A 27,240-nucleotide genomic window follows, 5' to 3' on the forward strand; every position below is an offset into this window, starting at 1 on the left:
GTGTGAAATGACTGTGCATTTGCGCTAGCTTCAGTACTATTTCACCGAGAGCAGGATTTAGTGTCCTGACAACTGCTTAGCAAATAGGACTTGAAATCAAAGTAACAGCAATCTCATGCACTATGTAAGGCACATTTTGGTACCCAGCAAGGGACCAAAGTATAGTTCTGAGTCATTATTTTAATTCTATGGAAAAGAATCATGCAGAGGCCTGACAGGTCAGTGACTGACAGATACAGGTAGTGCAAAACATGACTTGGGGGTAGCACAATCATCCAGTGCCAGAGAACCAGATACTTACATTTCTGTTTGCCCAACCAACTATTACAGCTCAAGAGATTCAGAGACTCTAGGGGTTTCATGCCACTGCAACCCAAAAGGAGCTCACAAACCTCTGGGGAACAATTGCATCTGTGTGCCCTGAAACCTGAATATCTGACATTTGTAGTGTCTTGTCTGTCTTTATACTGTGGGATGGGAGTGGGAGGAGAAAATGGTAAGAGATTTTTGTAGAGGAAGGCTAATAACCAGAATATTCTTATTCAGCATTATTAATCCCTACTGAATTAGATGCATTAGCAAAAGGTACTTCATTCCTGTGGAGATAAAAAGAGAACAGTCTGAATTCTTGAGGAAATATTCTGCCTATTAGTGTCTATGCAAAGCCCTAGAAATTATGCTCTCAGAGATGAAATAAAGAATAAGAAAATAATAAAGGCAAATTTCCCTCTATATGCTACTCTGCAATTAACTGTTTGAAGCAAATCCCAATACCCTTAATCTCAAGAACTCTGCTTATCTGCCCATCCAGTTATTTTTAATTTGTACTTCTGTTATTACTACTGCATTATTAATATACCCTGATAAGATAGGAAATAGCCTGGTGGTGTTCTGTTTCAGCAATGCCTTGCACAGCATAATAGTCTTTATGATTAATAACTCCTTCCCATCTGAGGAGATTCATGATTCCCTCTGCTCACAGACTAGGAGGCCCTGGGGGAATCCCGTTTGCTCCCCTGAGTTGGTATTCCATTTCTCCAAAGTAGCCTGGCCTCCTTGTGCTCACCACATGGTGATGCCTTCTCTTCTGTGGGGCCAGGAGAGACATGTCCCAGGTGCCTCTGTTGGAGCTTGTGCCAGTACAACCTCACCACATCTCTTCAGAGCTGACCATGTGCAATATTTAAGGTGTTTTAGTCGGAGTGGGTAGGGAAGAGAGGGCAGCTTTTCTAGTCATGCTGCTTCCAGAATCTGGGCTCAGGTGCTGCAGCCAAGCTAGTCAAGAATAGATTTCTATTACAAATCAAGATTTGCATTTGGAGGAAACTCCAGTAATACCAAATGTTGGAAAGAAAGGGTAAGATATTAAATCAAAGATAACTACTCTCACACCATATGGTTTGAAGTACATATGCCATATTTTTTCATGCAGAAAAAGGGGCAGGGAAGAAAGGATCAACAGTTTTTAAGGTTTCCCACATCTATGTTTCTTTAGTGGCATATGTGATGCCGTAAAGGTTATTATACAGCTTTCCTCCTGACATTTTAATACATATCTCATTTTGCCGACACATCTTTTTCTGTCTCTCCTTCAGTATAAGCACTGTAAATTGAACAGACCTGTGGAAAAATCCAGCAGCAATTAATAGGGGTGAAAGCTGTTGGGATCTACAGAAACACAACAGAGCCTCACACACACCTAGAGAATTTTATGTAAAATACTGCTATTTGTATAAGCATTTTCAATGACCACATAGGAGAAAAAAAGATATTGTATTGTATTGTATTGGAAGATTGAACTAAGCAAGAAAAAGGATATTAGACTGGATTAAAATCTGTGAGTTTAATGGCAATATCTTAAGGGAATGTTGAGTTGTCTTATAAAAACTCTGTTCATTTATAAAAAAAAAGCTAGTCTATAGCCAGTTAGCCTTACAATTTTTTTCAGATAACTTCCTTAAAAAGTCCACATATAGCTTTTTCCTCTATATTTCCACTGCACTGGTAAGGAAGAGGAGATGAATACACACACACATATATGCACCTATACATTTATAGATGCAAATATACACACCTCATGTATAGTGAGAATTACACAAACACCTGTCCATCCACACCCATCACAGGTGCACCTACTCCATTTCTCACTTCTGAGTATTACAGGAGAAGTTTTGAGCCTCAGAGGTCCTAAAAATGTAGAGACATACCTCCTGATTTGTCATATCAAACAGGTCAATGATTTCACCAAACTTTTTTTTCCCCCTTTACTATATAGAAAGATTCTTTCTTAATGAAAACAGGAACCGTTTCATTGAAGTATTACTTTTTATACCTGGTATTTAATATCTCACTATCCAATGAAAGATAATTTAACTGCTAATCACTTTAGGAACAATACAGAAAAGAAAGTCTATTTACATTTGGAAAACAAAATGGCATTTGGTTATCAGGAATCCAGATCCACTAATGAAATGTTTCCAAACCCCAAGCAACGCTGCCTACACGTCTGGGAAGGAGTTCTCCCTGGAAGTGATGTATAGGTCATATGACAGAGCAATGAAAATCTGGCTCTCCAGGGTCAGAGGCTCTAATCTAACAGGTGTACACATTATGATCATCTTTACAGAACCACCCTGACAGAAGCACAACTGAACATCTCCAGTCCTTTGCTCAATAAAGAGAAGTTTGCTTTGCTTCGATTTGCCTAAGGTCAAATGGGGAAACGTTTGCTTGGTCCTTTTCCACAGAGGTCTGTCTGCTTTATGCAACCTGCTCATTTGCATGCAGGTCTGCTCAACCAGACCTGGGTGCCGTATAGTGGAAAGCAGAGGATGCAGACTCCCATCTGAGAAGAGGTCAAAGTACCTAGAACTTTCTGCAAGCACCTTGTTATTTGTATCTCATAGCAGCTGGTTTACTATTAAAGGTTCCGAGCAGTACACAAGAAGAGCCTCTGTTCCTACTCAGGGAGAGGTTAATTTCACCTTACTTGAGCCAACCAAAACTCGGATATCTCACTCCAAGGCAGCTGTGTATGTTACCTCTGTGATCAACTGAAAAAGAGAGGTACATCTGGTAGGCAAGTCAACCCAGTTCACTCAATTTCTCCATGAGAGGAATACATTTGAACAGCCTGGATCAGAAGGGTAGTGGTCACTTAAGCTAGCAACATGAATCCCATCCTAAGGTGGCAATAATGGCAGCACTAAAGTGTGAAGGAAAACATAGGAATACAATGACTTGAAACACGGAGATACATGCTTAACAAGAAATGGATAATAGGGAGATATTCCCAACAATGTATTTGAATCCTAGAGGAAAAGGCAAAAAATGGGGAGACGGTGAATAAGAGGAGATACATTTTAATGGTATTCTCCGTATTAAAATGCAGTTCACGTTGGCTCTTACTCAGCTGAGCTAGTTATGTGTTGAAGTCAATGTTGTACCAGAGAAATGAGGTAAGGCCCAGACCCTTAGAAAAGAAAAAGCAGAACGACCTTGCAGTTGAACCAAGAGGCTCAGACAGATCATTAGCCCATGATGTTACAGCAGTGCTACAGCAGAGCCTCCTGCCGTGTCACCATCCCGCCCGCATCCCTGCTCTCTGACATGTGTTGAGAGGAGTCAAACACAAAAGGAAAAGGCTGGGAGGAGAAGAGCTTTAGGAAATTTTAAAGAAAAAATAATTGTAATATGGTCTACAGCTGACTGCTCTAAGTACAGTGCCTGTTACTTGCCTAATATGTCAGAAAACTCACCACAATCCTGGATTCAGCAAACTATTCAGTATTTAAACTCCTTCTTCAGCATTGAGCATGAGAAATACTCATGAAATTTTCAGTTTCTGTCATCTTGACTTTCCTGATTTATATTAATCTCTTCATCACGAATTTAAAAATCAATTTAATGAGGTGAGATGCAGAGGAGAGGGCAGGGAAGAAGTGGGTATTTTTGGAAGTATTATTGAAAGCCTTAAAAAATAAATGGAAGTTATTAACCAGAACTATCAAAGTGCTCCAAAATATCAACCAGCAGTATCACCTAAATTAAAAAGCAAAGTTAATAAAAATGCAGCATCTCAGAAAAACTTGGAGGAGATCAGTATTAAAAACAATGGGTTTATATCCTAGAAAAATCCAGTAATTTTCATTCAAATTGCATGTCCTTCAAAGTTTAAGAGACTTTAAAATACATGGCCACTGTATTGTCATACTATTTCAATAATAGAATATTTCAAAACTGTACTTACGAGGTTAGCAAGAGTAAAGGTTTCTGTAGCTTCATTAGGTTATCAACATTAATTGACCAATGTGAGCCTTGTGTATAAGGCCCATAGCCAAGTAGGAGCCCTCAAATAATGGGCATTCCTAACACTAAGTGACTTGAAGCAAGAAAGCAGTCAACTGGCATAAAACTTATAGATTGCTGGGCATAAAATCATATGACAATGCAGAGGGTGCTGGATAAATTAAATCAAATGTACAAAACCTAGTACCACCAGCCTGAAGCATTTTGAGCAAGATAATTTTCCTTTTTTCACCAATGTTTACAGAAAAAATTCATCAAAATAGACCAAGGTAAACCATACAAAACTAGCCTTTGTAGCTCTTTTCCCAGGTGAAATATACTATATAAGAAGTACAGAAAAGATTGATTCTTCTAACACATAAATAAAAAATGCCATCAAAGTGAGTTGAGGTACAGCCATTTTCATATTTTTTCTGTCCAGTCCAATTCCACCTGTAACTATCCTCCAGCCACCTCTTGTGCTCACAAGCTCATCAGTACAATTTCTGAATACATCTAGAAAGATGTCACTACAGGGAGAGACATTTCAGTATTTTTTGACCAAAAAAAAAGGAATTTAATGAGCAACAGTCTCTTGTCCATATTTGCCATCACCAATATTTGGCATCACCAATTGCCATCACCAAACTCAGATTAGGATACAAGTTCTTCACTGCGATATATAGAGAATGAGATCTCTTTTTTCCAAAGCAAAGAGTTGCACATAAAGACTAAGTTACTCTCTAGAAAACCCCATTTTCTCTGCTGCAGTTTTCACACCACCCTGCCCACCAGTGAAGAGGAAGATGTCTGCTAGTCTGAAAGATGGCTTTTTTTTAAATGGAAAATCAACAGAGACAAAGGAATTAATAGATAAATAGGTGCCTACAATAGTGGACCACTTCCAATGCTCCCAGTTCCCTTGAAGCAGCAGCTTCTAGAAGCTTCACAAAGCAAAGAAACAGCAGTTACAGCTGTTCTTTAAAACATGGAAAACTTGACTGCATATAAATTTATTTAAACTACACATTAAAATACACTTTAAACCTCCAAGTCAACCAAAATGCAATCTGACAGGCTTCTGGCATGCCTGGGTTGGTACTACCAAATCCAGAATAAGCTTTACTTTAGAGAAGGGCACACTAAGTGTTCATAAAAAACATGATTGACAAAAGTAAGAGATTTTTGTTAACAGCAATTCTTCCAGATTCTAATAATTTCACCTTTTACCTAAAGCAGCTTGATCTTAAAACTCCTCCTAGAAAATCCCATCTAGCAGGAATGTAGGCAAAGTGCAAGAAAGCTTCCACCAGGTCCAAACAGTACATTTCGTGAGGAGAAACACAGTCCTGAGCAATTCTGACTGGAGGGCAAAAGGCCACCTGGATTTCATTCCAAGTGGAACTAACTAATTTGTACAACAATCATGTTGACAACAAAGATGAACACATATGTCTCCTTTAAATGCCTCAAGGGGTCATCCTCTCACCTTTCAGTAGCCATGGTAACTTTGGGGGAAAAAACAGCTCTGATCTCAGAAATTGTTTTCTGTGATAGAGGGTTTAAAATCACTTTTGTCATCTATCTGTTAACTTTTGCCCCTATACACCTGAAGGATGAAGGTTTACAAAGGAAGGATTTCGGCTTTACAAAGGAAAGAGAACCTCTTCTCATTCTTTCTGGAAATACCTTAAAAATGGCTGGCAGTGAAGTGAAATACAGAACATATTTTGCAAGTTGGGCTGGGGTTTTTTGCTGACAATAGCACAGGTTTTCATAAGCTCCCGCTAAATATATGACAAAAACGTAGACAAAACTGTATGACAATTGTAATATAGACAAAAAAAATCCTGACATCCATCAACCAGCATGTTAAAATGAAAACATAGTAGAAAGGGAGGTTTCCTGTACCTTTTGGACTTAAACAAGATGTGAATCAATTTTGTTCCCTTCAAATCAACTTTGAAAATCATGTAAGTGTAAGAACATCTCTTTACTTCCCTACACTGATACAAACAGTTGACATGGCTATTGAAAACATTTTTTGACAAGGACTGTTCACACCATGATCCATACAGGCCATAGCCAATATAATAGTTGCTCATTATTAACACCCTTATTGCATTGTTATATAGCTCAGATTAAAGCATGTCAAAGACAGTGCAATAATCGTTGCCTGATTTAGTGAAAAGTAAACAAAAACTATTTTAAGGCAGTGGATAGCTGAAATACTAGCAGCTTGTGAACCCAAAGCATTAGCATATGCTTCTGTCCCAGCCAAAAAACAGTTGTGAATCTACTCACAAACCTAAACTGCTTGTGCATTAGAGCTTTCTTCACTGTTACTTTTGACAAATACTGTGTTGGTTTGGTAGACACACTTTCAGGTTAGACAAAATGTTTTGGATGCTTCCATACACAGTTTTATATAAATCAATGTGAGAAAAAAGTAAGCTGCAGACCTGTGTAAAGTGAATAATAGATTTTGGGCTTATTTCAATCAAATACTGTGTTGTGACGAAGATTAGGTTCTCCAGCCAGGCACTGAAAAATTATTTTTAACTGCATTTTCTTTACTATATGACACAGATCCTTGGGAGAAAGTTGTATGACTCAGGAGTATCTATCACACTGCCAGCATCCTGCTGCCACTCCTGCCATTTGGCTGTGTCTTGGTTCCCATTGAAGGCCCCTCCCAGCCACACTCCATGCTCAGTCCGGTGCTTGATGAGCTATCAGCTACCACATCTCTCATTCACTCACTAAACTCTCAAAACCCTCTCTGTGCCACTTCCTACCCTGTCCTACACACTTGGAAAGGGCCCCTCATGAGCACCTGCAGCATAATCTATTATTTACCCTTTAATAATCTCCGCTTCTACACGAGCTTGAGAACAGGTATCTAATATTACACTGATGATGGGTTGAGGACATCACCACCAAGATGACCAATAACACCTCATTGTTTCTTCCTGCTTCCCATCTCTCTGCTCCTCTTTCCTACAGTGATATCATAACTGCTCTAGACAGAAACAGAGGGTTTTTAATCTGAATTTACACATAATTTAGCAAAACAGGTCTAGGCCCTGTTTTAGAACCACAAATTACAATTGTTCTTTTAACAGGTCAAAAAAGACTACTTGAAGAAATTTCAGTGGTGACTTGCTTCTTCCTGGTACTTGTGCATAGGGATGATTTTAGTGCCCAAGCATTGCTATTTCATTTTGAGATTAACAAGCACTAAATAACAAAAATCCACACCAAAAAACAAGAACAACAAAAAATATATATATACATAAGGAAAAGTAAACTAATGTCTGCCCAAACATAACAAATACCTCTCACTGACAGAGGTTTATACCTCTACACACAGAAAAAAATAATAAATGAAAGAAAGCAGAGAGACCACATCCATTTATCCTAACCCCCTGCCACTTGAAAACAACCTATTTATTCAGGCTGGCAAAAAATTTTTCATTCCAGCTGTTTTTCATGTCAAATGTGGGATTCAGCAGAACAACATCTTTCACAGAAAGAACATATCAGATTTTCATCAATAGTGTTGGTTTACTTTTGATTCTGTTTGACAGAAAATGGAAAAGGAGGTGTAGAGGGAGGACGGAGGGAAGCAGACTGGAGAGCAAATCTAAGCAAACCTTATTAGAATGGCCTTAGAGTAATTCATCTTAGTGCAGGCATGGAATAATTAGTTATTTCTGCACAGAACACCTTTTTGCTCTGTTATTGGCTTGTTGTTAGCAAGGACACAACAGACTTAAGGAGTATCTTTCAGAAAACTGAGATTTGGGGAACCTTCATGTACAGCCATCCAGAACAGTAGCACTCTCTCTGGATAAACTCAATAAAAGCAATCTGTTTCTCAGAATGTGAGGATCTAAAGACAGCAGAGAGAGAAGAAATGATGCTCAAGCTGTTGCACTTTATGGAACAGGATTTCCTTTGGGCACTCAGCTCAAAGGAAAACTCTCAAGAACTGACTGCAGGGATACTACACTACCACTCAGGATCATCTCCCTCTGCCAGCAAATGTAAATCCAAAGTACACAGATAAATTATGATCCATAAAAGCACTCCTGTTAATATATTTACAATAGGGCCACACCTTTGTATTTAGCATCAGGAAGAGCTATTTGGAAATGAGTTCAACAAAGACTCTGATCCTTTGCTTGTTTCTTTGAGAATGTGGTACTTCTGCTGGGCTCAGTGGTGTATCTAACATCAAAGTAAAATGCTGATTATGCAGTCCTACCATTCCATTATTAATATCATCTTCCTGCTTCTGTGAAGCTGAACTTCAGTTTTCAAATAATACTTCTTTCAAAGTCCAGGCTGGTACAATTTTGATTTGAAAGGCATTTTGTAAGAAAAGGCATGAAGCATGCAACCTGAATATATACTCTCTAAACCGTCATCAGTTTAGATGTTTCAGTGGGGGGTTGGACCCATATCCATTCTAAATGAACTGCTTACTAACTTTAAATATATTGGTGATAGGCAGATATTCCTCTTTTAACTTTAAAAAAAATTATATGCCTACACGTGACAGATAAATTCTATAATTTTAAATAAATAATTGTCATTAATCTTGCAATGAGAAGGAGAATCTTTGAAATTTCTAGTAGAAGTGAAAATATAAAATAGCAACTGTTTGCTTGCAATTTTGTTTTAGAAAATTGTGATATTAAATTTACCCTGAAAGTCTAAGCTTTAATGTACCCACCTTCCTATACTTCACATCTTGGTTACCCACCTCCCCTGGAAAACTAACAGATCTCAAGCTGACACCAAGCCAGTAACACCCAGTGTGTGTGCCAGGGCTCACAGCCCTGTGGGAGTGAACCTGCCTTCCAGGCAGCCTGAGTGCAGCTGTTCCCTGGATTTTCAGAAATCCACAATCCCTGGCAATAGCCATCTCTCCAGTTCTGGTGAACCAGAATTTCCGGTAACAAATTGCCACATTAGAAATTGCCCAGCCCACTCAAACCCAAAGTGAAATAGAGTTTTATCACACTGAGATTGCTCATAAAATGCTATTTAAATACAAACCAGGAAAAAACTCTAAAATATTGAAAACAACATTTAGCTTCCCTGAACCTCATTCCTCCACATGGGTTCACATTTCATAAATTTATACCCTTACAGAAAACACTATATAAGAATAAATGCTGAGAAAAGTAACAGGTTTTAACATACTTCTATCAAATCATATCCCAACCTAAATAAACAGAATACATAAACGTGGAAAATTGAAAGCAAATAAGCTGGAAATTCCATTACCTCATCTAAAATTTTCCCAGTCTGACAGATAAATTACATTGTTATCCTTAGTTATTGTTATCCTTAAGTTATTTACTTATTGTGCCTCACAACTATTTCTGACTTATTAAAATGAAAATTGTGCTACAGAGGTAAAGTGATGGGAAACTTTGATGAAAGTATACAAGCTTCAGGTCATAATTATAAGGTGACTCCTAAAAGAAATCACAGGTGAAAAAATGAAACTGGCTTCCAGAAACTGCAGGTTAGACATATTTTTGCTAATACAAATGCAGAAAATTTTAATTTTCTCTAGTATGATTATATGAAATAACCTAATTTGATTTACTGCTTTGAAGAAGCATGGGTGTCAATGTGTTAAAACCTCTTAGCTACTTATATACTCTGAGAGTTTTGGGACAGTAAGTCTGAAATGAAAATAAATTCCTCCTTCATCATGTGGGCTGCAAAATTTCAGTTTTACTTACATAGCTGGAAAGCTTGGAGCCTGTTCTTGTACATGGTTTTGCAGAAGCAAATCACAGGTCTGTTTGGGAATATTGCAAAACTGCTTCTCAAGCCCTCTCCACTGGAAACCAGTGGCAAGAAGAACAAGAAAGTGTCAAATCAGCTTGGAATGTTTAGACAGAGCTATGTTTGTGTCTCTGTATGTAGATCCTTTCCTTGGGACATGTGAAAATAATAATTAGGAAAAGTGCTGATGCCATCCAAGATGGGAGATAAGCCCCTGTTTCCAAGAAAACACCCTTGATTATTCCTCAATGGAATTTTTATTCAGATGTAACCCATCCCAAGCACAAAAGTAAGGCTTCTGAGAGGATGGCTTCTATTGTTAATCTATTGTGTCGCAATTTCTTATAAAAAGGAACATGTTCAAGTTTACTCCTCTTTCCTCCACTGAAGTCAGAACACGCATCCCTATTAAAGTTTTATAACACCATGACAGATTTCTATATTTCTTCTCACCTACCAGGCCAGAGGGAAAGGAAGGGAGCCCCAGGTGGAGGGAATCTCTTTTCAAACAGGCATTAAACCAGCCATGAAAGTAATACCATTGTCCTTTGAAAGGAAACTCTGGAACTGCACAAGATAAGTGAATAACCAAAAGCAGCAGGGAAAGTTCTGAAGCCCATCCTATGCTCAGCAGTCCCAGATCATACATTGCAAATTCTCTTCTAAACAAAAACTTCCACCAAATTCATTGTCACTGCTCAGTATTCAAGGAATATGGATAAGCCACGCACACAGATGCTTGATAAGAAACTACCTTGATTAAAGCAAACTGATTTTCTCAGCAAGTGCATGCTCATATTCCCAGATGTAATATGCCAGGCTCTCCACTTGTAACAGGGAAAAAGGGAAGGGCCACTCAGACAAACTATAAAGCAATAGCAAACTATATACCCACCTCCTCCATCACCTCAACATAAATGTGTACCTAAACAGCATTTTAAGAGGGAATGATTAAGCAGAATGGGAGGAAATATCATGACAGAAGAAAAAAGGAGCAATTTATCATTAAAAGCATAGGTTTTGTTCAGGTAAATATACTGGAAGAAAGCCAGCAAACATAAACCAGAAGCAAATTACAGTGTATCCAGTCAAGACACCAGTCTGGAAAGCAAAGGGATCAAGAACACAAAATATACCATAGAAAGCAATCGCTATGCAGTTTATACACAGCCACAGAGACAACTACTCCCGAAACCCAGAATGGATATTACCTCCTGGCAGAATGGACATTAACTCCACCTAGTAGCACTGTGGTCCCAGTGCAGGTGCATTAGTGTAGCTGGGCTTTGAAGTGTATAACTGCTGCACAACTAGGTCTGTCTGTGTTAACATTGTGGCAAGCACACGTCTATCACTCTCAGGATTTTTATAAAGGTGCACAGAGAGAAGTGAAAGAGAAAACAATTTCTATTTCTGCTCCTTGTTTTTCTCTTGTGGAATGTGTTTGGAGAATTGTTTACCTAGAGTGAATGCCCGGTTGGATCACGGTGGATTGTTTGGGCCTGATGGCCAGTCAGATCCACCTGTGTCTGGACTCTGGAGAACAGGGTCACGAGTTGTGAGGGGGTGAAATATGATAGTTAGAGAGAGTAGCATGTAGTTTTTAGTATCCTCTTTTATTAATGTATCATAGCATAATTATAATTTAAAAAAATCATTCAGCCTTCTGAAATAAGTCAGACATCATCATTCTTCCCACTGGGTTTGCCGACATCTACAACACAACATTATTAGAAATTCACTTGCATTAGTTAACTCAAGTTGTTAAGCCTTTTAACACGTGTTCAGGGACCAGATACAACAAAGCCAACTGAGAAAGGACATGGTTTTCCAATTCCCTTAATGTTTTGCACAAGGATAAAATCTTCTCCCAAAGAAAATCAGTATTTAGTGGTATTTGCAAGGCCTACCTTGCCCAAACCAGGAGTGTCTTTCACTTTGCTGACTGCCCTCAACAAACATGGTGGCGCAGGTGGTGGGGAAGTCTGAAGGATACTGCTGAAGCAGGTAGAGAAGAGAGGAGATTCAGGAACAGATGATGCAGAAGGCCTGTGCTTCTTCTTTTTGGAAGACAGGTTCAATTTCTGAGCAGCTCTGTGGGAGAAACAACAATAGTAAGCTGAAACAACCTCAAATTCATCAACAGGAATAAATAAAAATATTTATCAGGTTACTATTTATGTAGGCTCTCAGTTTTGACCTCCTTGATCCCAATAGTTTTATAATTCTTGTTCTTCACTCCTAAGTACTATTCTAATGCCATTGACCACAAAGTTGCTCCAAATTTAGAGTCTTCATTAAGCAGAGTCACAATCAGGCCTCTGTCGCTATTTTATCTGTTGAAACAATTCAGTCTGCAAGAAAGCTCCAAATCCAAACCAATGAACTATACAGCAATTTCTGTTTTAAAATTATGAAAGGTTCACACAGAATTGTGTCTCATGCATAGGTCACTGATTAGGAAATAAATACTTGTGTGGAGTTAATTAGTGATAAATGCTCAGGTGACTCTGCTGAGGTCTAAGAAGCCTTGCATGAGCTGTTCAAAATTTTTATCACCTCTTAAAACATAAGCCAGTCTAAAAGTTGGACAAATGCTGACCAATGAAAATATTGCTGTTTGTGATGAGATGGAGACAATCATACAAACTCCAGCTGCATTAACCACTAAGCAGAGGAAACGGTGAAGACTCTTTTTATTAGTACAGAATTCTCAGATAAGAATGCTGAATTTTGTATAGTGTTTGATTTAAAAGCAAAGCTTTTCTGGAGCAGAAATATTCAGGTTTTTTATTCTGCAAAGTGTTTTATTTTAAGACATAATGCAACATTCAACTCTTTGTTGCAGCTGGTTTGTTCCAACATTTTTGTATCCTGCACTGCCCAGGGATGACATCAATATTAATCATGCTGTCCCATGGTTTCCCTTTTGCAAAACAGAACACTTTAAACAGAGCAGGTCAGCAGGAGTACCAGCTCAAAGGAGAGATGGATAGAACAATTTTGTTTGCTTTGGCAGACAATTGGGACTTAATATATGTATGTATAAAAACAATCTGTGCTGACAGTAGCTCTCCTTGCTTTGCTGAAGTGCGACACTCAAGACAAATAATTCTAAATCCTTCTGTTTTAAGAAGCTTTAGCTGTACTGGTATCAGTTTATATTACCCAACTCAAAACTTAGAAAAGTAATGATATTTTACCCAAAGAAGTCAGGGAAGAAGGACTGAATATACACACACAGACACACACATGTACACATACATTTCAATATGCAAGTAACCTGTGTTTGTATCAGGTGTCTCAAACACATGGACAAATTACTGCTGGGTATGACATTGCCATATGGCAGCTGGTCACAAGTACACTCTGTGCACCACCAGAGTGTATTCTTTTAGCCTAAGACAAGTACAAATCACTTCCAGATAAATTTGTTTCCCATAAAAGGAAAACACCAGGAGATTTTAACTGACCTGACACAGAATTATAGCTCAGAAATTTCTGTACCATCTCCCTATCCTTTGTCTTTATGCTGACCTAAAGACTGCAGTTCATAACCTGTCCCTCTCATTTAAGCATACACTTTCTTTTTCATAGAAAACATACTCAAAATGTGTTGGTCAAAACCATTGTTCCCTTTCCTTGCAATATTTCCATGCCCTGGTGAAAATACATACCCTAAAAGCTGTTTCCTGAATTGACTGGCAGAGCTATTACCCCTCTTGCCATGAAATGCTCCTCCAGAATTTGCTGTTCTTTTTACAAACCTAACAGTGTAATACAAACCACTTCTTGACCCAACCAAGCACACAGCTGATATTTTCTTACAGAAACACATTGTTGGAGGTACCTGGCCTTTTCAAAATCTTGGAATTATATTATAGTTTGATAGTTATAACCTTTGAGATAGCATACAAATGGAATAACCTGCATTTTCCTTTTATTTTTGGCCTGTGACTGGCAAAATGTATGAAAAACAATTAACTATTTCTCACAAGTTCATGTTTTCTTCTTCTCTGTTTTTCCCCAAGCAGAAGAAATCAATGCATGGCAGGCTAGAGAATCATTTACAAGCCCTATCAGACTGGATTGAATTTTGGTTGAAGGGGATGAAAAAGGCAATAAGCATCAGGTAATTCCCAAGCATTTAATTAGGAAGAGAAGGATAGTATAACCACATGTAGGCTGCAATATGACACAAATAGGTAAAGTGCGGCTTTCTTGTGAGTACATTTGAGTGAGCAAAGTCCTTCAGCCTGAGTGGCTAGCATTGCTCTAAACACAGCTGGTCATCCCAACTGATAGTGATTTAGCCCTGTGATCTAGCACAGGAGGTTAGAAAATCACATTATTTTACCTTTCCAAGCAAGTCAAAGGCCTGGCTCTCTCATGCAGATTCTCTGGATCACCAGACTCGTCAGGCAAAGCACCAGGCTGGACCCTGGGAGACCTGACGGCAGTGCAGCTCACAGCCTGCACAGCTCCACCAGCAGCTCTTTAGGCTCTGCCCTTTGTACAAAAGCCAGCTATTTTATTTCTTTCATTTAATATCTAGTATAATAGGGCTCTGATTTCCACTTGAGACTCTGCATAGTGCTGCAGTAATGGTGATGGCAGCGATGGCAGCATGGCTTTATGTACTGACAATAAGCTGATCATACTCCAGGTTATATTAGCTCCCACTTGAGCCAAGTAATATCAGCTATGGGCTATGCAGGGCTGTGCAGGGATCTCTGCCTTGCAAACCACTTCCCCACTGTGTGTGGTATGGCTGTGGTAGGGATTGTGTCCACAGAGACACACAAGGAACGTGATCCAAATTCAATTTTCGAAGGGCATCATTTAAACTGCATTAGACCACTGTGTGAACATACTCATTCACAACAGAACTGTCTTTAATGTCATTTTACTGAATTACCTTCCAAATGAATGCATATTTAATCCAGTTTAGCTAATATACTTTGGATTAACGCCTTCAGATAATTTGGACTATTTCTTTCCTGAGAGTCCTGATGCAAACAAGCAGCTGGAGACTTTTTGAAGGCTTACAAGATTTCTGGCAGAGGAAATAATCACAAGATCAAGAATTGAAATTGCAGAAGGGACATTAGAAAGCTGATTAAAGTTCATTCCAAATAAAACTAATACATTGCCCTGGCAGGAAAGGGGAACTGCTCTGAAAGTCCACCTGATCCATAGCAAAGACTGAGATAATTTCGTGAAAGGATATTCTCTGCTTTTTGTTTTTTAAAATAAGACTTTAATTATGCATATCTTTGGGCAGTCAGAATTGTTTCCACACCTCACCTATGCAGAAATGGTGACTTTTTTTTCCCCTTATCACTTTACAAGCAGGCTGGGATTTTCAAACCCAGGCTTCTAAATTAATGCTAATAAAATTCAAGGGATGCTTGTTTAGCTTGATAAAAGAAAAATTTTTTTCAGCAACACATTATCCAAGACAAAGTTAAAATTTTAAGATTATCAAAGTAGAGGTCAGTAGGCCCACTAGGTTAATTAGATTCAGAAGGAGGTGGAACATTAAGTGGATATTTAAAATATTATTCGCACTTGTGTCAGCAAAGATCATTGATAAGTAACAGTGACTAACACACTCCATCATCAGTGACATCTGAAGAGATTTCTTTAGGTGTGTATCTCTGTATAATTTATTTATTTCTCACTGGATTTTCATACTACACTAAAATGCATCCAGTACTTATTACCCTTGGAAACAAAATTCGATCATAGAGGCTACTGGGCTGGCATATCAGTTTCTCTGTCAAAATAGGAACTGAAATTTCATTTTTATATCCTATTTTCCACAGAGGAAATTACTCACAAGCTGTGGATGCTAAACAGCCATGTATTAATTGATTGTAAATACTTACAATTTTAATTTGAACTAAAAATCTATTTTGCTTCTTTATTTGGAGATACACATTCCATTTTATTATAAAAATATTCTTGGCTGGGTACAGCATTCAAGGAGTAAGGTATGAACTTTATCTGTGCAAGGGATGGCTTACCAGAGCCTTGATTTTACACATTGACCACTTGATTTGATAAGCCCCAAGTAGGTTAATGACCTTCCCTAGCAATTAAAACACTACCTTTACTTACCCAAAACTGCCTTGCCTGCTGTACCTTAATGTATGTTGGAAAGGAGATGGAAGTGTTGTTTGGAAATCAGTCTTTGAGCAAACTCCCTAAGGATATTTGTGCATCTGTATCACCAGTTATAAATAGACCTGTATATCTGTGATATACACATGGTTGCCCAGCATGAAACATTCATGTCCTATGGTCTCAGGTTGAGCCCCTTCAAGTGAAAGACACCTTTAACTAGCCACACCCTCAAAATAACTGGTGTATTGATGTTCTTTTTTTTTTTTTTTTTTTAACCCAAGACATAATTCCTCCTGTAGAAAAAAACAGAAGTTTTTTACTGTCACCTACAAAATAAAATGGAATCTGTGTAGTATTTTAGTTAACTGCCTGTGCTGGTTTCAGCAGAGTTAATTTTCTTCCCAGTAGCTGGTGTGGGGCTGTGTTTTGGGTTTGTACTGAACACAGTGAAGATAACATAGAGCTGTTTTTGTTGTTGCTGAGCAGGGTTTACACAGAGCCAAGGTCTTTGCTGCTTTTCCTACAGCCACACTGGTGAGGAGGCTGGGGGTGCATGGGAGGCTGGGAGGGGACACAGCTGGGACAGGTGACCCCAAATGACCAAAGGAATATCCCAGACCATATGACATCATGCTCAGGATATAAAGTAGGGGAAGAAGGGGGAAGGGGTGGAATGTTCAGAATGCTGGTATTTGTCTTCCCAAGTGACCATTACGTGTGATGGGGCCCTGCTCTCCTGGAGATGGCTGAACACCTGCCTGCCCATGGGAACCACTGAACCATTAACTCCTTGTTTTGCTTTGCCCCTGTGTGTGGCTTTTGATTTCCTTATTAAACTGTCTTTATCTCAAAGATAAAGACAAATCTTCTCACTTTTACCCTTCCCATTCTCTTCCCAGTCCCACTGGTGGGGGAGAGAGCAAGTGGCTGCTTGGGGCTTGGCTGCTGGCTGGGGTTAAAACACAACACTGATAGAATGTCAAACAAAGGTATCCTGGAATCCTGTCATTAGTTTTTTTTCCAACTCAAATGTTTGCCAACGTGATTTCCAAGTGTGTTTTCTGCTTTGGGTAAGTATGTTTATACTAAATGAGTCATCATATCATATAAAAGTCCTCATGTAGCTGGAAGGTAAAAACCAATGGGATACAGAAAACTTACAACCATGCAGATTCCTTTTCTGTGAGAAAAGCCAGTCTTGATTTTCAGTCACACAGGGTCACTAAACAGTGTTTCATCCAGGACCTTTTGTTACTGAATTATATCACCTATACGCTGCCCATACAAACTGGACAGAGTGCACTAAATGGGATGTTCACATTTTCTGATTATAGCGATCTAACCTACCCTCTCTGAATTTTCACCAAAATTTATTCTATTTCTTCCATTCACCTGCATAGGTGATGCAGGCTCAGTAAGGTGACATTACAGCCAGGCTGACCTGACTATTACCACCAAAAGGGGAGACCCCACACCTGCCACTGCTCTGCATGCATACTTCCTTTCCCTCTCTTACTTCTTTCCTCACATTTATTTTGGCTTGGCTGCTACTGCTTTAACCTCCTAAATGGGCTTGTGCCAAGGGTTTTTTAAATCATACTTATTTGACATGGCTAATATGCCTGAATTACTATGGCAAGGTCTTTCCCAGCCTTAAAATCTGAGGCATGTGGTATGAAATGCGGTTTCATATAAATCTCGTATTTCTATCTGGAGGGCAACGAATTGGCCAGGAGCCGTGGCTTCCTCTGTGCCATGCCTTACCTTGCATCTCCTAAAGCAAAGAGCAGAAAAATGCTTTAGAGGATGTTTAGCCCACAAGCTAACAGCTTGCTCTGCCACCCCTCCACCATCTGCTGTGAACCAGGGGTACCACCTGGGAAGCTTGTTCAAGAAGCAAGAACAGCCTCCAGGAGCTTTTCCTCATATCTCTACATGGAACAGTTTTTCTCACCCAGCGTGAGGGCAAAAAGACAGAGTGATAAATCTTGCAGCTGGCTTGCCATGTCCCTTCTCAGTTCTCCTTCCCTGCCTTCCAACAGGAAGCTACAAGCTATAAACATGAATCAGAACAACTTTATTCCACTTTAATTCTCAGGGTGGCCAAACCCAGGGCTGTGGTGTTGCAGCCTAGTAAGATATGTAAGGAATGAAATAAAAATCCTCAGAGGAACATTTTCAGGATTTGTAGTTCCAGTAAGATTCTTTGTATTTGTGTTTAATTATTTTACAATGCCTTTAAAATCTGGAGATAATTTGAGCTTTCTGCTTATTCTGTAGAAGGTATAATAAACATGTCTCTAATGCCCAGTAAACACTTGCCCCTTATTGTTCTCTTTATTTTTTTGCATGCATTCAATTTCATAGCAACAATAAAGCTGTCCCAGGCTGTAATCTTGCACATCTTGGGTGGCAGTTCAGAGATTTTGGCCACAGTGTTTTAGTGACTGCACTCTCCCCGTGAACTGTACTGTAACTGCCAAGAAACTCATTATTTTTAATTTATTTAATTCTAAAAAAGTCAAAATAGGACTGCAAACTTTATTCGGGATAGGTCTTATAAAAGCTGAGGTACACAGGCAAACTCTGTGAAATTAACGGCACAGACCTGCTCTTTTATCAGCTTCAAAGTTGAGTAAATTCACTGGCAACAGAGCTGCTCCAGGATTGCACCAAAACAAAGATGAGGAATATGTGTGCAGACAATAGCTTAATGAGAAGCTCAAAGCTCTATGCAACTGTACTGTGGGACAGAGGACTCATATTCTACATAGCTGTTATTCGAGGGGAAACTCCCCATTTCAGAGAAGGCTATGACAAGATCTGAAACAAACCCCTTCTCATGTCATTCCTGTTTATTCACAACATTCTCTTGACCAGGTAGCACTGTATTCCAGCAGAGATATTTTTATCCAACCTGTAAATTCCTGGGAAACTCTGTTTTGGTGACAGATGTCTTTCTGCCTTTGGCAACAGAATCATTCGTTAGCACTCATGCATAAACATAATGTTGGCAAAAAGCAGAACAACTCAAATGAACCATCATATTTGGAATTTCTACAAGTGCTCAAGCCCCTGTCCTTCAATAGTACCTATCAAGAAAACTATGTCTTGACTCAATATCTTGATAAGTTTAGAGAAAGATCATGTCTGATTACTTTGATTTATTTCTCTCCTCGTTCTCTTCTCTTCTTAGTCTGGTTCCTAAATTTCAAGCATTACCAACAAAGGTAGTGGTCACATACATGATAAAAATTACCAGATTCACCTTTTCTGCAGTGTTATTGACTGCAAACACACATAATCAACCTATATTTTTAAAGAAAAAAATTATTTTCGTAACCAGCAGAAGAACCCAACCATATGAAAAAATGCAGCGCAATCAAACAACAAAGAGAAATAACTAGTCGATTTTTTTAAAGAGTGGGTAAAGGTTGTTGCTACTATTAATCTAGCTTATTTTTATCAATGAAAAAAGGTTTAATAAAAATTGGTAGTCAGAGAGATGACAGTGCTCACATTATCCTTCTCTTGAAAAGTTCTGAGGATCAAATGGATATGTGTCACTGCATGCTTACTGCACGATGCAAGCTGACCCATTATACTTGGATAAAATAAAAGTAAGATGTTTAGCACTAGTTTAGAAAATCAGATATATTTACTATAACTCAAATTAATATCTTTATCACTTACCACCATGGTTACTTGACAACCCACTTTCAGACCAGAGTAAACTTTATTTCAGTCACACAGAGCTGAGGGCAAAGGCTCTAGTATCTTCCAGGCAAGGGTCAGAAACAGGCTCTATCCAGCTCAGCCTTTGGGTATTAAGAAGTATTGCCTTTTTATACTGAAAATTTATTTTGCAAAGTGCCAGCATTGCCACCAAGTACTAAGGAAGGAGACATGCACTGTTTTATCCTTGTAGTGTTATTGTGTACAACAAGAAATATACACAGACCTTACAGTTGTTAACTGTAAAATATTAGAGGTATAGGTGTACAGATACACTGCCTCCTCGTGAAAGTTCCCAAAGTAATAGCTGGCAGATTTTCCCTGTGTCTGAGCTAACACAAGAAATACCAAACTATTGGACTGCACTCCTGGTTAATCAGCCCCTAGCTGGCTCTCCCCATGAGCAGTCATGACAGCTCAAAAACATGACTAACAGGAACTTTGCAATGTGGAGCCCATAAACCACTGGTCATTTAATAGCAGTCCTCAAAATCACATAAAGAAAATTCTTTAGCTGTAAGTTTTATGGAGCTTATACAATTACAGTTATTCTATTACCTTGAATGCTAAAGCCTGACCACATACTGTGCAGAAAGCTATTCTGTTTCATATCTGTCACATTCAGCAAAAACCTCTCATAACACCAGGAGAAAAAGCAGCCAGCACACAGATTCACAGTCCATTCTGTCATTGTTTAACTTTCCGGTTGGCAGAACCATAAAAAGGTTAAAAAGCAGGTATGTATGACAGGGAGTTTTGCCTCATCAATATTTTTGAGGTCAGCACATTTAAAATAACACCAGCATACAAATGGTAAACTATTCTGACAATGCAGATGCATTGAAACTCAATGCACTTAAGCCCAGCTCTGACAAGCCATCTCCTGTCGCAGTAAAAAATACTTCCTCTAAGAGTTCCTGTTAGTTTTGCCTTGGACTTATTTAAACCCCCACCATGAGATGGTGATAATTCTTAGATACAAGTTGTTTTCAGCTACTGGAGACGACCACAGTTAGTATAAATAACATGCTAAGGTCCAAATGTGAGGTCCTCCTCTTAGCAGACTAAAAGCAGTCCAGTCCGAACAGCTTATAAGCAAAGTAGATAAAACAAAATAAAGAAATTTTATGATCCCACCTTCCTAGAGATAGGCTGAAGCACAAAGAAATTAATAAATGGTGGGAAATAATAAATTAATCTAGATTTTTTCAGCAGATTCACACAAATAGTTACAGTGGTTTTGGAGATGCCTAACAGCATCCCCACCAGTGTCTCCAAGGAAGGTACCCAGATGATGGACTTGTGCTCCATACCAGGGTATGGAAGGAGAACAAGAGCTAGTGGGCATATGTTGAAGTCAGAGGAATTTGAACACGGTATAAGGAAAAGCTTTTCCACCCTGAGGGCAGCCAAACAAGACTGTGAATTTTGTGTGCTTGGGGAAGTTTAAGACCCAAATGCATAAAGGCTTGGACAATGTGTCTGATCTCAGAGCTGAGCCTGCTTTGAGCAGGAAGTTGGTAGAAACATCCTGAGGTGCCCTCCAACCTCCATGATCCAATGATGTTATGAAAGAAAAGTTAATGCAAATCTGTATTTTTTCAGAATGTACTTTCTCTGAAAATTTTCAACAGAATCACTTATCGTCAATCTCAGAAATTTATGAAATTCAAAATTAAAGCTTTAATTTTTAGAGTATTAATCTAAATATAAATGGAGAAATGTCAAACTACAATTCCAAACTGAAAAAGGTAATAGCTACTTTTTTTGCAAGGCTATAACCAAATCAGATTTAAAAACTTCTTGATTTTCTGGCAGGTCATTAGCTAATCAGCAGAAGCTGATGAATTAAGCTTGAATGAAATCCACATTTCTTGCTGAAAAAAAAAAATTGACACAATTTGACCCACATCACCTTCAATGTTTTGCGATAAGACTTTCTCTCTCTATCTACTGAAGACTCAGGCAGTAATTCTACACAACACTAAATGTCCTCATATCCTACCATTTGCAGGGGCAGTCCCATGTGCCCAGCCTCTTGCAGGAATGCTCAGCATTCTGCTGGCTTGGACCCCACCTCCTTTGGGAGCTGACCTTAATATTTAACCTACTTTAATCATGCTGCAGAATGATTATGAAAAATTATTAAGCTGGAAAACACTATTAGTCTTGGCAATTGCTGATATTTTTAAAATAAACCTTTTGTTCTTTTTTTTTTTCTATTTCCAGTAAAGTGAAATTCAAAAAAACCATTAAATTAAATACACCACACAGAGTAGTAAGGCATTGCCAGGAAGAATTGAACTGTACAGATGTGTGGGACAAGCACCATCAAAAAAAAAAAAAAAAAAAGAAAAGCAGAATTTATTATATGTAAAGCTTTTAATCTGCAGCTTTCAGCTTATTACCTGTTCAAATTTCAGTGAAAGCCAATTAATTTTCAATTCTGAGGGCATTTCTCAGATAGTTGGATAAACCAATACATTGAACGAGTTTGTTTCTCAGCAAAAGCAAATTTTTTTAAATACCTCTAGAAGTGGAAAATAAGTTATTTAAAAACAGCTCAAAAATTTTATGCAAAAATGTTTCTCTAAACTCATCCTGTCTCATATAAAAAAGGCAGGAAAATGCATTTGCTGTTTGATTTTACTTGGACCTCAATCTTTTTTACGATTTGTTGATAGCACCAATATTTGCAGCTCTGTTCTGCCTGAATCAAGTGCCAGTAACTCCTGTTCAATATTGCTGAAACACAGCTCAGAGTGAGGGATGCAAGGGGGAGGGATATTAGAGGAATTAGCAAGGATCTTGTCTGCTCTTCCATGATACCAAAGGGACTGCAGTATCTGAGTCTCCTGGGTCCATGGCAGATATTACAAATACAAGGGGTAACACTACCCAGAAAAATCTTTTGACTCTTAAAATGTACATTGGCCCCTCTAAGAATAAGACACCAACTGTATTTCTTACTGTATTTCTTTTATACCAGACAGAGGTCAGGAGAAGAAGAGAGCACTTTCTGCGTACAGAAAATGTTGAATATACTTTGCATTTTCAGAGCAGATGATTAAGAGAGATTAATCTGTTTCTTTTGCCCTACTACAGCCACCTGCAGCAAGGCACAAGCAGGTCAAATGCTCCCTCACCCTGCGTTTGCAGAAAGAGAAGTCATTACTTTCCATTCTGGAAATTTGCTCACACTCACACATTTGGCATATTTTAAATAACCTAGACTGGCCAGAAAATAAAACTTAGAATTTTGTTTCCAACATCGCAAGATTCTGCTCTCGCTTGAAATGCTTTTAGCTGATTTAAACAAGAGAAGATGAAAGCCTTATTGATGGGGTAATGTAGTTAAAATTAAGCTGACCAACTGATCTGGCATGTCTGGGGCTGCCTCTTTGAATTAGAGAATTCTCCAGCTCTTTCACAGTGAAACATACTCCTGTTGAAGCTTCAGAACAAAATGAAGATTTCATTCAATCTGGAAGACATTGATCTATTTGTACTTATTCAAGCTGCCTAGCTTTATCAATTTAGGCCTCCTGGGCTTATAACAAATCTGTGCAGCACTCTCTGAGGAGCCTCCAGCAGACTGTTCCCTCATGCTCCCACCTTGATTCTTTTGTGACCTAGTACCCAGCAAACTCAGCTTGCAATCAGCCCTCTCTAAAAGGCTTTTTGCAGATATCAGTGTTTTAGCACTTTGATTTCCCACAGCCGAAAAACTCCCCCTGTACCCTGTCACTGAGCCACAGAGTTTAACACCAGTCTTTTGTCTTTAACAGGACCCATTAGACTCATAGTAAAGATTGGGGCTCTGCACAGCTTTGTAAACAGCCACACACAAGGTCATGCTCTCCAAAATTAGATTATTTTTAGTAAATCTTCTGTTTTACCCACTTGTAATATAACCATAATCTGTGGCCATCACTGAAGTAGCCTCATTCAAGCAGTCATTCAAGAATGAATGTTACAACTCAGAAGACTGACAAATATTGGGGAGCAAGAGGGGTTTAAAGTACTTTAGCTTGAAGTGGCTGATAACACAATCTTTTCATACCACAAGACATAATAGATTTCTAAATATAAACTTTATTCTTTTCCCTGATACAGTGCTTCACTGGGAAAGCCATAGGCATACATTGAGTGTCCACAGTGCAAAAGCACTGCAAAGCTGATATAGACAGACAAGCTACATAAATGCACATTTTTTTACCACTGCATAAACATACATTATCCCACTGTAATTTCAACAGTATAGTTACAGCAAATGGCCTTCTTAGTGTGAAAGCATTTATTCTGGTCAGTTTATTCCTAAACAGCATGAAGAATAAGGAAATACAATGTAAAATACTGCCTAATGATAAATTTGCAATTACTCAAGAGTGGCTCTACTGATACAATTATTTTGGCAAGAAGAAATATTCCCCATAACAAAAATTGTTGCTTTGTATATATATGAACACACACATGTAATACAGTCAAGTTCACTTTCCCTGCACAGATCAACCCACACCATTCCTGCATGCACAAACAAAAGAAGAAAAGTACAGAGACAGGGAATCAATCTGGGGCCTTGTTAGCATGAGCAAACACCATCACACTCCTTCACATCTGAGCTGGGACAGCACAACTCTGCACCAGACAGAGTCACCGGCCACAGATCTCTCCCTTTCAGTCATCAATATCACTGACTTCCTTTTCCCTCCATTTTATTATGCTTTCTTGTAGCTGTTTTCCATCTGTTGTGTTACCTCTTTTTCTCTTTGTCTGGTTACATCCATTCATTTAAACAGGTACTTTCAGAAACACAGCAGGCAGATGAAATGTATTTGGCTCATCACCCACAGTCCAAGGCCCACTCAGGGGTGATGTTACAGTCTTCATTTTACAATTAGCTCCTGCCCACTGCACCAGCTTAGACTTTCATTTACTATTTTGTTACCCCAGCTAGAGAGCATTTATACTCCCCTTTGGATTTATTTTCTGTTCTAGATACCTGTCTCTGAAAACAAAGGTATGGAAGGAAGACTCATGGACTCTGTGACACAGCACCAGGAGAAACAGTGTATTTGTGGGACCTTTTTGTATGGTTGTATTTCACACATCTAACACTGCAAGGAGAGATATTCTGATCACATTAAATTCAAATCAATAACATAAGGGGCAGTTTCAATGACCCTCTGGAGATACAATTGTGCTCCAAAGCTCACTGAGGCCAATCTTGGGTCACTTGTTTCTGAATGTATAATAAATTTCCTCCGCAAGTTCAATTTTTCAAGGCCCCAGGCATCTCCTGGGGTATGTGATGCATGCCTTTAGCTCCTACTGAGGCTAATGGGACCTTAAGGGGCTGGATAAATTTCAGGAACAGGCATTTTCCGAATTATAAAAGCAATTCCTGTCTGAGGACCGGATCCAATACCATGATGTATGCCCTGTATTGCTGCTGAAAGAAAAAGAAGCACAAAATATTCATTCTCTTGAAGGAGACAACAGAAAGTCCTAAAGTTAGAACACAAGGCAACCAGTTCATGTGTGGAGCTCATCAATATGATTCTTAGGAGGCTCCCAGGAAAGTTGGCTGGAGGGGCAGCCAGCCAAACTGGGGTTACCACGATGTGTGTTAGGAGGGCAAGACTTGATTACACTATCATTATTTACCAAGCTGATACAGAATTTTTTCAAGCATGACTGAATTGCATCTGCCCTTGAACACCTGGCTGGGAGTAAAACTGGCTCACCAGCAGAGAGAGGCTGGCTGCCTTTGCTGCAGATAAACTCACTATCATGAGAACTTCAAGGAGCAATTGTAATTAAAGGAGAATAAATATAGGGCATGTGACCATGCCATTTCCCCTTCTCTATCTGATGCCACAGGAAAGCCTGGAATGACAAAAACAAAGCTTGCTTTCATGTTCTTTTCTACCAAGACTAAATAAGATTATAGCAGAAGCACACAGGGAGTCACATTGACAGCGCAGTGATATTGTGAAGATGGTTGGGGGGAATTAAAAAAAAGCATCAACTCAAAAAGTCTCTCAGCAGTCTATTTTAAGGAGGCATCTTATATAACAGGAAACAAGTACAGTTATTCTGGATTCTTGAACACCGTCTGTCACACTGCCACAAGCAAAGGAAGTATAAAGAAGTGTGTGACACCATTTGAAGACTGTTAGTTCTAATTAGTCTGTAATAATGTTGGTTATATAAATCCTTGCAGGTTGAATTAGAGGAAGAAAGTGCCATGAAGATTAAGCCTACATAATATCTAAATCATTCCAAAGCTAAGGGGAAAATAGGTCTTTTTTTATTCTTTTGCAAATGGCAAGCTCAGACATGAGGGTAGTGATCAGTGTGTGGTATTTACAGGCACTGACCACTGATACTGCTCTGAATTCTTCACGGCAGGAAGACGCACTCTCAGGGAAGCAAGGCACAAGTGGCTGCTTGGCAAAGGAGAGCTTTTCTGTCCAAAAGCTACGGCGTGAACCATCAGCTGTCCATGTACAATTTAGAAGGAACACTAGAAGGGTCCCTCAGGGCTGTGGTACACCAGCTGACTCCTCAACCACTGCCCAGCCTAGCCTGCAGGTGCTACTGTGGTGTCCAGAGCCACTGGTGGTGCCAAGAGCTAACACACCTTCTCTACCTTTTCTCTCTACAAGAACAGCCACATAACACAGGGCAGGATGGAATCCTCAGTTTCTTAGATTTCTAGTATAGGGGTTAGAATTTTGGCTAATAGCTTTGGTCACAGACGGTGTTTAGGATGAAAGGATGTACTAGAATTTTAAGAAGACCAGTGAAACATTACTGTGTCTTAAAACCACACATGCATATTTTTTTAAGTTTTAGTATAGATGGAAAGAGAAATAAAATTGCCACTGGTTGAAAAGAATGCTGCATCTAATTCAAACCAGAATTTTGATTGTTTCATTTCTGATTCCAAACAAAAAGTCAGTGATTCATATAGCATTACTCTACTAGCCTGATAAGAATTAAAGGAGGAATTGTATGGACACTATTCAAGTTTATGGAGCTTTACCCCAACCCATGGCCATCTTCTTCTTCCAGGGCTGTGCAGGTGTATAGATCAGAAATAGCCCATATCCAGAAAAGCAATGCCACATAGAAACTTTGCAAACCTCAAGGAAAGAAAACATAATTTCGACATTAGGATGTAACTGTGCATAACACATCTGGGGCAAATTTTCAGGAAATCTCTAGTTAGCTTTGCTCCAAATACTTCTGTGTGATTTCACAGCAGCTGGT

The 27,240-nt window shown here is 38.9% G+C and overlaps 1 protein-coding gene across 3 annotated transcripts in view; it reads right to left on the bottom strand.

The window, feature by feature from the left end:
- Window positions 1-27,240, bottom strand: part of KIF26B (kinesin family member 26B) — a 285,582-nt gene that overhangs the window by 94,425 nt on the left and 163,917 nt on the right. For all 3 annotated transcript variants that reach the window (XM_068185364.1, XM_068185365.1, XM_068185366.1), the window contains one exon: window positions 12,009-12,192. In XM_068185364.1, the coding sequence (XP_068041465.1) occupies window positions 12,009-12,192 (184 nt within the window). The remainder of the gene's footprint in view (window positions 1-12,008; window positions 12,193-27,240) is intronic.

Source organism: Anomalospiza imberbis, chromosome 3 (assembly GCF_031753505.1).
Source record: "Anomalospiza imberbis isolate Cuckoo-Finch-1a 21T00152 chromosome 3, ASM3175350v1, whole genome shotgun sequence".
Classification (NCBI taxonomy): Eukaryota; Metazoa; Chordata; class Aves; order Passeriformes; family Viduidae; genus Anomalospiza; species Anomalospiza imberbis.